The sequence below is a fragment of the Tiliqua scincoides genome, chromosome 1 (assembly GCF_035046505.1).
Source record: "Tiliqua scincoides isolate rTilSci1 chromosome 1, rTilSci1.hap2, whole genome shotgun sequence".
Lineage (NCBI taxonomy): Eukaryota > Metazoa > Chordata > Lepidosauria > Squamata > Scincidae > Tiliqua > Tiliqua scincoides.
Genome location: NC_089821.1, coordinates 56133176 through 56145591, shown reverse-complemented (window position 1 = coordinate 56145591; position 12416 = coordinate 56133176). Strand labels below are relative to the sequence as shown.

The 12416-nt window shown below is 44.0% G+C and overlaps 1 protein-coding gene across 1 annotated transcript; it reads left to right on the top strand.

Annotated features, from left to right (window-relative positions):
* The first annotated feature begins 1008 nt into the window (after window positions 1–1008).
* TNNI2 (troponin I2, fast skeletal type) lies at window positions 1009–10820 on the top strand. The gene is made up of 6 exons (XM_066619466.1): window positions 1009–1044; window positions 3147–3188; window positions 4509–4637; window positions 7626–7715; window positions 8908–9084; window positions 10365–10820. The coding sequence occupies exons 1-6, from the start codon at window positions 1009–1011 to the stop codon at window positions 10467–10469; spliced, it is 579 nt and encodes a 192-aa protein (XP_066475563.1). The 3' UTR covers window positions 10470–10820.
* Window positions 10821–12416: the final 1596 nt, after the last annotated feature.

The following is a 12416-nucleotide window of genomic DNA, read 5'->3' as shown; positions in this document are numbered from 1 at the left end:
AGGGTGTAGGTTTTGATCCTCCCCAGTGCTGTCCTCAAGTGCAGTCCTTCCATTTCTCCCATGTAAGTGAATGGTGGTCATAAGAACGTGATAAAAGTCCCGCTGGATCAAACCCAATGCCTATCTAGGCCAGCATTCTGTTTCCCACAATGGCCCACTTAGAAAGTCCACAAAAGGCAAGCATCTCTCCCACCATTGCTCCCTGCAACTGGTATTCAGAGGCAAACATGGATCAGGAGGCAGCCATCCATCATGACTAGTAGCCACTGATAGAACTGTTCTCAGAGACTTTGTCCAATTCACTTTAAAGTCTTCTGAAGTAGTGGCCATCACCACATTTTGTGGCAACACCTTCCACAGCCTAATTAATGCGCCGTGTAAAGGTCTCTCCTTTTGTCCATCCTCTATCTTCCACCAGTCAGTTCCATTGGATGACTCCTGGTTCTAGTACTGTCAGCAAGGGAGAAACAGGTAGGAAGGAAAATAGGTAGAAAGTTGCCTTATTGCTGAATCAGTCCACTGGTTCATCTAGGAGCGGGAAAAGAGGAGAGAGAAACACTCGATGAACCAGTGGACTGATTTAGTAATTAAGAAGCTTTCTACCTACTTTTCAAGCTGACTTCTAAATGGCATTAGTAGCGCCTCATTCATAGCTTTCTAAATGATGAGGTGTTAGAGAAAATGAATAGGGCCTAGAATTGAAAAGAAGACCCATCCTATTTCTTTAAGGCTGCAATCCTATCCACACTTACCTGGGAGTAAGCCCCATGGACTATAATGGGACTTATTTCTGAGCGGGCATGCATAGGATTGGGGTCTAAGTTGCCAGTGTGTTTATCTACAATGAAGATATAACTTCATCTTGAAGATGGGTAGTGAAATCTGTGACATTGGCACTTAATACAGCAACAATCTTCTCATTTGCATTCTGTGAGTTCAAGGCCATGAATGAGTACCTTGTATACTTCTAACAAATTTGGGCAGTGTCTAATATGGTGCAGGGCAAGGATGTCAACAACTCTTTTCCATATTGGTGGTCTCCAGGTATGCGGGATGAGGTTCAGCATGGGTAAGAAAAATCCCCCCTCGTTCTAGACTTTGCATACTATTTCCAAAATGGACAGAAACTTCCAGAATGCAACAGGGCCCTAGTCTGACCTGAAAACCACTCTTTCTTCATTGGTGTCCAATTTTCTAGCAATTCTGGAACCAGCAATTCAGGCTACAGCAGAATTTGCTGGTTTGCTACTCACACTTTGATCATAGTAACTCTGTGATCTGTTTGGATTGACTTTGAAGAATTCCAGTGATACATTTTCTCCATGCTGGTATACTGCAAAGTGGGCCTTATTTATCAAAGGGAGAATGCAGACTGCAATGAAAAATCTCATATTGATCTGGTTGTTTTCCATCTCTCCTTTTGATCCTTGAGGCAGCTTATATAAAATGGCAACCGGCCCTATGAAGGCATCTAACTAAAATGTCAAGTTACAACATCCAATGAATATCACTAATCACAACCAATAAACTAGTACAGATATAAAGCGTACAGAAATAGTAAATAAACTTTAAGAAAATATGCTTTACCAACCTTCTTGACCGTTAAAAGAGGGGTAGCTTGGTGGACTTTCTTGCAAAAAGGAATTCTACTATGAAAGAGGCACACTGAAAAGTCTCTGATTCTCCTAACAACTTAAAGGTTCTTATATCTGTAGAACTGGCTTTTTGCAAAGCGAAAAACAATACACCAGAATAATTGTATTATTTTTTGGAAGAGGCACCTCCTAGCTTGCAGAGGAACAATAAGGTTAGATTTGCTCAAAGCAGACTGCAGTTGCCCCAAGTCTTTCCACTGCCTTTAGAAGACACTTTTAAAGGCCATATTCTGGTGCTGCTGTCCTCATACTGTGTGACCTTATCAGATTTCTTAAGCATTCGTGACTTGGATGGACAGTCCCTCAAATGTGAAAGTACAGGAGGAGCCACGTGAAGTTATTCCGAACATGAATAACTATATTCCCTTCTCACCAAAGCTCCAGGGCTGGAATGTGCTGTTGTCCTGGGGAGCCATCCTGCAGATCAGAAGAAAACCCTCTGACCTGCCTCCCTATAAGGACAACACTTGACATCTGTTGATGCCACCTATAGGACATCTTGTAATGGAGGTTAAAAGACTTGCCCCATTCTGAACAAAAATAGGTACATAAACACATCCAGTCGCTGAGAGGAAGACAAACATGAATGGAAAACAATGAAAACCTGGAAGCTTCACTTTGGCCTGGCTGTTTGGGCTAATTACATGTCACAGACAAAATGCATATAGCCATTTTTAAATGCAGAGCAGTTTGGGGAAAAGGTAAATACAGCAGGCGAGCACCAGGCGGAAAGGAGGGGTGCTTAACCCTTTCCATTCCCCCTTTTCTCTACTCTAAATTGCCTTTCCAGGAGCTTTTTCCTCCACAAAGCTCCACATAAGCAAGTTTGACATGCAGACGAATGTCAGTGTGTTTACCATCCCAAACTGACCATAACAGAGTGCTGTCCCTGGAGAAACGTCTTCAGTCCATTTATGGAGGAGAAGCAGCGATTACATCCATGGGACTTCACGTTTATGGAAAATCACTTGATGTATCAGATAACATAGGCTTTCTCCAATGAAAGCTCATACACCAATAAACCAGTAGAGTACTGCAGAGCTTGGTCTTTTTACTGCATCAAAAAAATATGGCCACTCTTCCAGAATTATTATGTTCTGAGAGCATTAGATTCCATTCAGAGTATGAAACATACATGCCACAATTTGACAAGTACCATCTGAGAGTGAAAAGAAATGAAGGCTATTCCCTCCCACACACACACAGAGGGAAGGAAATAGCCATCATTTTTGAGTATGGGTGTCTACCCTACTTCCACCGTTCATGCTGAATGCACAGACAGAATAGTAGCACTCTTTCTTGCCACTCTCAGTGAGAAACAGGAGAGTAGTAAGAGGCTGAATTCAGTCGTGGATGCTGTTCTTTTGATACAATAGCACTTTTACTTATAATGGGTAGTGGGGCAAACGCACGAAAAAACCCTGGCATCTGAGAACTTTGAAAGCACATGATAACTGACTTCTTTCTCCTTTTGGTTTCTTCCAACTCTAGAAAAGGAAGAGGGCTATCACTGCCCGCAGACAGCACCTCAAGGTACGGAGTGGTTCATATGGTAAAAGTTCTGTGCCCCACAACCGTTGTCTGGAATGGCTGAAAGTTCCCAACTTCCAAAGTGCTTGTTGACTAGCCTTCCCAGAAAGACACTTGAATTGGCTTGAAGTTTCCATTCCATTATCCCTGTCCATTTTGCTGCTGCAGCAGTTTGTTACAGAGCACTTTTAATATTTCAAGTGCCTTACAGTTTCTGTCACATTTTCGGGGCCAAAAGAGATGAGATAGCTACGCCTCTGAATCTATTTTTAACAGCAAAAGTGGTATACTGGTGATGCGTTTTGAATCCTCCCTAAACTCGCCAATTACCTCACCCCAGCCCTTAGTATCGCCAAGGGCTTTTCACCTAGTTGAGATCACTAGTCTGAGGAGAAAAGTTCTTGGAGAGCGGTGGGGGGGGGGGGGAAGCCATAGGCAGCAGGGATGGTAATGCACACCTCTTTTGCTGTTCAAATCCAACCCCAATGTCTTCGTTCTAGATCAGGGGTGTCCAAACATTTTGGCAGGAGGGCCACACCATCTCTTGGACACTGTGTCAGGGGCCAGGCAAAAAAAGAATTAATTTACATTTCAAATTTGAATAAATTTACATAAATGGATTTATTAGAGGTGGAACTTGTATGAATGAATGAAGGTCTTGAAGTAGCTTAAGGCCTATAAAAGGCCTCGCACAAAGCAAGGCCAGCCTTTACTTCACTGCCACTGCTGCATCACAGATGTGAAACAGCAAGCAGTGGGGGGAGCCCTCGTCCCACAGATCAGGTGAGAGGTCGAACAGTCGTCCTCACACTGAGAGCAGTTGTGTTGGGCCAGCACGGGCTCCAGCAAGTCTCTGGAGGGCCAGAGGCTCATTGGAGACTAGGGGCTCCTCAAGGGCTGGATTGGGACCCCCCAAGGGCCACAAGTGGCCCCCGGGCCAGGGTTTGGGCATCCCTGTTCTAGATGATCGGGGCAGTTCCGTATTTCAACAAATGGACTGACACTGTTATGTCTAGCCTGGCCTTGAATCCGGTCATTATAGTTGCTGGTTATGTGAAATGAGCACTGGAGCTTGTCATTTGGCCAATGAATCCATGACAGACTCTGGTTATAAACCCAAGTCCAAGTCATAAACCCAAGTCCTAGCTGGCTTTACACTGCACTGTTTTCTTGCGCTGCACTTCTTCCTGATGCTAACATAGCTGTTAGCAGTTAGCTTCCCTTGTGTATCCCCCAGTCTACCTGTGGTCACACTTTTCTGTCTGCCTTCGCAAAGGCTCCAGCTGCAGCACTAGTAATTGTTCCTCCAATGCTCTCCTCCAGAGTGTTATGCTCCAGATTGCTGCTACTGAACTTGAAAAGGAAGCATCAGCTAAAGAACAAGAGAAAGCCAACTACCTTGCCGAGCACTGTCCACCTCTGCACCTCCCAGGTTCCATGCAAGATCTGCAGGTAACCGTTTCATCTCCTCCATTCACTGTCACACAGCAGCAGAAGCAGACCATTCCAATTCTAGCACACTATTTTATTCTTTAGTCTGGTCAGAATTCATTGCCCATTTGCCTTCAAACCCAGTCGACTGGGTATGTGTGTGGAAGCAGTATCATCTCCTGCCCGCTCGTTCTATGAGAGGTATACAGGTGAACACTTGTTGGCCCCAAAACACACCTGTACTTATCTTGTTTTGCCCAATAATACATGGGAGAGCCATATATAGAGACAACTGTACAGAATGCTTTATATGGAATGCACAGTACTGGTTAGAGAGATCACAGATTAGCTAGTGTGTCCTGCCCTGTACTGTAAAAGTGTGCAGTTGTTTTAGTCCAACTGTTCCCAAACATTTTAGCACTGGCACACACTTTTTAAAATGGCACGCTGTCAGGACCCACCTACATTTAAAAAACTACAAAAAGCTGCTCAAGCCTCAGTTTTTATCTTTTTTACTATGGTGGGGGACTGACTGCCTTCTGGAATGTTTGTTGAGCTTCACGTTCAACAGACTGGGACCATTATGGCAGCCTTGTGTTCTCCTTCACCTGGCCTTTGATAAAAGCCAAGGCATGGTTGCCTAATCATGAGTAAATGCAGGCATGTGGCTCAGTTTCATTTTCCATAGGGCTCAATACAATTTCCTTGACAACTGGAAGGGTGGCACTTCCTTCTCGAGTGTTTGTTGGGGCCTGTGTTCATCTGATCAGGACTATTCTAGTGGCATTGTGTTCCACTCTGCCTTTCCTTTAAGTGGAACAAGGCACACTTGCCTACTCACTAGTAAATGTGAACACGCTGCTCCGTTTCTGTTTCCATAGAGGCTCAATACAGTTTCCTTGTCAGCTATCAGCTTGTCAGTTTCAAGACTCACTAAAAATCAGGTCACAACCCACTGGTGGGTCCCGGCTCACAGTTTTGGTACCATTGTTTTAGTCAACAGATGTATTCTCCTGCCTTGTTCATGAAACAGGAGCAGCATTTAGCAGAGGCAGGACTGTGTCCCTCGCTCACTTGTATGCAGACCACATATTATTTTGTTGCGGTTGCTGTTTGTTTTCAATATTTTGAAACTTCAATTTTGTTTTATTTTTGTTGTGAATTGCCTTGGGGCCAAATTGTGTCAACTGGGGCCAATTGTGTTAGGGGCCAAAAGGTGGAGTAGACATTTCTAAATAAATAATGTTCTTGCTCCACCTTCCAAAGGCATAATTCCATTTGCTCATAAACATGGAGTGTGTATATGACTGACCTTTGATGAGAACACTGCTCTGGTTACCATCTTGAGATATAAAGAAGCAACCACACATGTCCTGAAAATATATTTGTGTTTTGCAGGTTAGGGTCCAATCCTGACCTACTTTCCAGCACTGATGCAGTACTTGAGAAGGCCTCCATGACTACCCACCACCGCAGGATGCAGTGTATGCCCTGTTGGCACCGCTGCATCAGTGCTGGAAAGCAGGATAGGATTGGGCCATTGACATTGGATCTCTCTAGGAGTGGTTCTGTAAGATTTCCTGAAAATCCTGCCCCCTTTCTCTTTCCCTGCTCTCGTCTACCAAAATTTGGAATGGTGCCTCTAGTTTTGATAGCAAAACCAGAACCAACCATGTTAAGAAAAAAGTTTCTTTCATATTTTGGGATTTGCTCAAAGATGTGTTATGAACTAATGTGTAGCTCTTATAGTTTAGGCTGCAGCACTACATCTACCTGGATGTAAGTACCATTGAGTTTTGTGGTACTTATGTCTGAATAGACATGTCTAGGATTGCACTGTCATTAAAAAAATAGCTACAGAAGCAAGGAACAGATGCAGATAGCCCCTAAGCAGATCATAGCAGGTAACTTGCACTGCAGCACACCTTGATGTGGTGAAGATGGTAGTCAACAGTCTGATTTCTAGCAAAGTCTGAAAATGTCTACAAAAATATGGTGAAGTTTGGCTTCAGGACCATTCAGGGTCCAATTCTAACCAGTGCGTTCCGACTCATTCCCATCCTTCACTGTTGCAAATGTGCCTTATGGCATGTTTGCAGGCCCTAGTGCTGGTGGAGTGCTGGTGCTAGTGCTGGTGGAGCTCTGCTGCTCAGTGGTTGCACGGACTGCCGGGCAGTGGAGAGGTAGGTGAAGGCATGGGGAGAAGTGAGAAGGAGGTGGAAGGAGAGCAGGGGGAGGGCGGGGAGGAATGTGCCAGAGGGAGGAAGCGAAGTGGGAGGGAGGTGGGATCTGAATTCTATGCCGACACTTGGGTCACTGTAGAATCGAGTAGCCTCATTGTGGGGCTACTCACTTTACCCGGGGGAAGGGGATGAAAGTTCCTTTCTCCCTAGGAGACGTCAGCGGCTGCCTGGGGTGCGCTGGATGCAGTGGCAGCCATTTTCAGCGCCACAGCACCCCCACGTGCCCGGCAGCTCAGGATTGGGTTGCCTGGCTTCCTTTGCATGGCAGCTCTTCTGCTCCCAGGTGGGTACTCTAGTGCCCAATCAGCAGTGCAACAAAAGTTCGCAGCATAAAGAAAATCCCACCTAGCTATTATTTTTATATCTGCTCTTCCACCAAGGAGCTCAGAACAGTTGCATATTGTTCCTGGATGGTCTTCTTTTCTGGACTAGGACTGGCTTTGCTTTAGCAGCTGAATGATCTCATGTGGCTTCAGGCAATTCTCTGGGCATGCCGACATTATATCTTGTCCTGCCATTTGAGCCCATCTGTCATCCAGCAAAGGCTGAAGGCTTGGGAGCACTTCAAGAAATAGGTTTGTCAACTTCCAAAAAGCAACTGGACCAAAGAACATATTGCACATCTTTCTGAAACGACACATTTAGGGGTATTTATGGAAGGCACAGCAAGTACAAATTTCCCTAGAGTTTGGAAGTCAGTGTAGGGATTGTTATCAGGTTTGTGTAAGCTTCTGTAATAATCTCATCTCTCCTTGTTTCTTAACAGGAACTGTGCAAAAAACTTCATGCTAAGATAGAGCAAGTTGATGAGGAAAGATATGACACAGAAATTAAATTACAGAAAACTACCAAGGAGGTAATCTTTACCGAGGCACCCAACTTGGTGCTGTATCAAATGTTTGTGCTATGTGAATTGGGTCTGTGCTGTATGTATGTATTAATTATGACTTCCTCAGCTTTGCTGTCCTACATTTGTTTTCCAAGGTGGGTTGGATCCTTGTATTCTACATTGTATTCTACATCTTTGTTTGCAAGGGACTGGCATGCTGGCACTTGGTGTTGGTGTGCAAGGGGTTATGACAGCCAAGATGGTGTAGTGGCTTGGGAGCTGGACTTAGATGTAGAAAATCCATGTTCAAAATGCTTAGCCATAAAGCTTCCTAGGTGACCTTTGGCCAGTCACTGCTTTTCAGCCTCACCTACCTCACAGGGTTGCTGGGAGGACAAAAGGAGGGAAGGAACCGTGTACAACCCTCCCTCCCAGCTCTTTGGAGGAAGGGTGGTCTAAAAATGTGAAAAATAAATAAAAACCTTACTTTTGGGGAGCCCAATAGAAGTGTCCTGGACAAAGACAACATTCCATAAAAGGATTGGAAATTATAGTTCTAGGCAGGTAGGGTAATAGTCAACCATTACACTCTGAGCAGTACATTTTAAATAAACCTTAAAGATTTTAAATATACACTCGAGATATATATTATGTATTCAGTGGGATAAGAAAGTACCAGGGACACATGCAAGGTTAGTACCCATACATACACACAAAGAAAGAAATTTGATTTCAGTTGCTGGAAATGATCAGCAGAGATGCAAAAACAGCCAGATGGAAAAGTAAAAATTGAAAGTGGAAGACGAAACATGGGACAATAGCTCTAAGTCATTCTGTAAGGTTCAGGTTCAGTATGGAAAGGTTGCTTGGTTCCTATTTGATGAAACAAGAAAACTAGAACTAGAGTGCCAATAAGAGACAGGTCATGGGATAAGGTGTGGAGTCTGTCATGTCTTTGCCGTATCTCCAGTGGTATCATGTGGAAATGATTGGATTGGACAAACTGCCACTGTATAATTGTACTTCATGTGCCCTGCACAACTTTTGCCTTGTATCCCCCAGTTCTTTGCCCTATCCTGTCATTTCTATGGATCGTAGTTATATTATTTTACTATAATTTCTGTGTTATTCTTTTTTAAAATGCCCCCACAACTTTTCTCTCATCTTATCCAGGTCCCTATCTTAACCCCCCTGTTTCCCTCTTTTATCTTCTCTCTAGCTTGAAGATTTGAGCCAGAAACTGTTTGACCTGAGGGGCAAGTTCAAGAGGCCACCTCTGAGAAGAGTCCGCATGTCTGCAGACGCTATGTTGCGTGCCCTTCTGGGCTCCAAACACAAAGTCTGCATGGATCTGAGAGCTAACCTCAAGCAAGTCAAGAAGGAAGACACTGAAAAGGTATCTGGAGAGTTTCTAAGAAGTGTTGTCCATGTGTGTGCTCTGCATCTCATTGAACTTCAACATAGCTCAGCTGTCTGGCAAAAACCTTGCCTGTCTTGAAATAGCAAGAGTGCAAAGACACATTATATCATCTTTCCTCGAGTGAATTCGCAAGGCTACTTACAAAATAGTAACTATACCATTAGAAACAAGATAAAATATTAAGCACAAAAGCAAGCAAAGCTAAACAGAACAGACAATACACAGAGAAAGTGATGGCCCTTCATATCCCTCCCCCCCCCCCATATACTTGATATTACTCATCTCCCAAAGCTTGGCAGAATGAAAACAATGTAGGCTGCAATCCTAGCCACACTTTGTTGGGAGTAAATTCCATTGACTATAATGGGACTTTTGTTCCCAAAAGTACAGGCATAGGATTGGCATAGGACAGGCATAGGATTGGGCTCCTAGATTGCTTCCAAGGAGTCAGCAAGGAACACATCATCAGATTTCTTGAGGACCGCATTCCGTCAAGAATGCTGAGTTTCACCACATAAGATAATGCTGTGCATTGAAGGCCGTGATATGATGGTTAGTGTAAAAGGATGCGACCATGTAGCAGTGAGTGAAAAATGAAAGTATAAGTCAACCACAAGATGCTAGATCTATTCTTATGTTAGGTTCAACACATATACGATCTGTAAAGTGTACACATAATGGCTGAGCTATACATATGTATATTACACATGGTGCTCATGATGCTTACAGCAGTACATGCAGTCCCCATGTTGATGTTTAAAAGGAGCACATGTATCGTCACTCACATGATAACATGTATGTATATGTATCACAATGTGTGAATAGCCTTGACAGGAATCAAGGAAGGCATTCTGCTTAATCAAAAATAGATACTCCACTTAATCTGAACTAATAACAAAATTCACAACTGCAACTAATAACTGACAGCAAAGTGATAGAGTTCAGAGACTTCTAATGCTTTCCAAACATCGTGTTGACCAAGATTCTGAAATGGCCTCAGAGATACTGTCAATCTCTATTTCTTCCTTTCTGCTTTCTCTTGAACATTGTGACCTTTTTGGTGGATAAACATATGATGATAAACTCCTGGATGAGAGTTGCTGAACCAGCTGTATGAAACCAGCATGCCCTTTGGTCATCAGTGATTGTAGCATTTTCTCTGTCAAAAAGTCTGTGTCAGAATAAGCAACAGGGTATGTGTTTATATATGAACTCCCATCAAGACACTGACCATGTTTCTCTTCTTCCTCTCTCAGGAGAAGGATCTACGTGATGTGGGTGACTGGAGGAAGAACATTGAGGAGAAGTCTGGCATGGAGGGCAGGAAGAAGATGTTTGAAACTGGTGGTGGCGAGTCCTAAGAACCACACAGATATCCTAGCTGTCCAGTTTGATCCTCATCCCTGCCCAACACCCAATGATTCTTTTCCACCTATTCTGTCATCGAATGTTCTGCGAATGCTTTACAGTGCTGTTTTTTGGACTGACTTTCCTTAAGCCACAGTTGCATTTCACAGACAGCAATCCACCATACAGAAACAACACACAGCCTGACCCTATATTATTGCAGGGAAGACAGCTGTCTTAAGCTGCAAAATGTCTCAAATACATTTTGCAACTGTGGTAGTGTCACGGGCTTAGAGCATTCAGTCCTCATCAAATTCTTTAATTTTGTAGGGTCTGTTATTGCAAAACGATCTAACGGATGTAAATAAAGCTTTGAAAGTATGGTTGAATTGTTAAGCCTTGGGTAGCCAAGGCATGAAATGACTGCGTCAGATGGCCATTTATTTCCTGGCATGGGAAGCTGTTTAATACAAATGTATTGCATGGAAACAAAATATTTTTGCAGTTCTGCAATGCATATGTAAGCGGCCTCTTGGTGCCTTGGCTTTATTCTTCCCATGAAATTAACTGCCATTCAGAAACTCATCCAAAGCTGCATGCAGTCAAATTTGCAGTGCACTCCAGATTAATGTGTGTCTAATAATCACTTATTTCTGGAGCATGGAAGGGCTACTTTTGGAGGCTTTGGGAAAAATAGCAATAACTATTCATGAATCGGAAAGCAGCCACTCAGGTGCATAGTGCAGATAAAATATCCATTTTCTCCCCAAAATTTCCATGAACCTTCCAGTTCGCTGAAGGACTTTACTCTAGTGCAAAATGATGTAATAAACGTTGTCCCCCTGCAAAAAGGTGATAAATTAGCAGGGTAAGAATTAGACGGATTATCTGTCTTCTGCCAATCCCTCATTCTTACTGCCAGCCTCCGTTTTTGCCACTTTAATCATTCTTGTTGGCAAGGTCCCTCCAAAAGCACTCTCCATAAAAATCTTAGCAGTTGTGCACTGTTCCTTCTGTCTGGTATCAGGCTAATGTGCTGCTCCATCCCAACAAGGGCAGTCTTATTAAACACAGACTATATCCTTGGCTGGTCTCACAAAGCTTGCAGTCGCTTGGATGCCAGGAGATTTAGGCCCAATCCTATCTGGCTTTATACTGGCAGAACTTGCAATCCGCCAGTGTAAGACCCATGCTGCTGGCAAGGCAAGCACTCTGTTGTTCTGCAGGCCGCCTGCTGCCAAAGCTGCCGCTAGAGGCTGCATATGGGTGACACTGGCCCACAGAACCTCCACTATTACTAAGTTGGCCATGCAGATGGATTGGGGGAGGAGCAGGTTGGGGCTGGGGCTGAGGGTGGGAGGGGGTGGATCTTGGTGGCAGCCATGCATGCTGGGTCGTATCCCTGGCCTGGACCCAATCCCAGACCCACACCTAAAGAGCTGGTGTAGGTCTGAGGAGACCCATAGAGACCAAGCAGCCTATGGAAGAAAGATAGGTTAAAATGTTCTTTACTTGCCTTTCCTGCACTGTCTTGTCTTTTGCTGGCCCATAGCAGCAATGTACTCTGTCAGTGGCATTGCATACTCTGGGACAGAGGGGATAGGACTGGGCTGCCAATCTACAATACACACTTACCTGGGAGTAAATCCCATCAAACTCAGTCTAGTGCTAATCGACAGCCTGATGCTTCTAGGTTTTTCAGTTAGGTCAGTTTTATAACCCTAGTTATACACACCTACTGTTGAACAAAGCCCATTGGCTTCAATGGGATCTATTTCTACGTTAATATGCATAGGATTGGGCAGTCAAAATACCAAGGTTGAGACTAAGCAAACCAACAACCCAATCGTAACTCTCCATGCATTGTTGTAGTGACACCAACACGGTGCCTGTTGTGTCCCGCAGGGGAGTTTCGAGGCCTTCTTGGGGTAAGGAACATTGTGCTGCTCCATCCCAGTATA

Excerpts from the sequence above, each read along its gene's own strand:
- TNNI2 (XM_066619466.1), top strand. The coding sequence starts at position 1,009 with ATGTCAACAACTCTTTTCCATATTGGTGGTCTCCAG. Across the intron at positions 4,638-7,625 it reads GTTCCATGCAAGATCTGCAG|GAACTGTGCAAAAAACTTCA; the intron begins GTAACCGTTTCA and ends GTTTCTTAACAG. Across the intron at positions 7,716-8,907 it reads TACAGAAAACTACCAAGGAG|CTTGAAGATTTGAGCCAGAA; the intron begins GTAATCTTTACC and ends TCTTCTCTCTAG.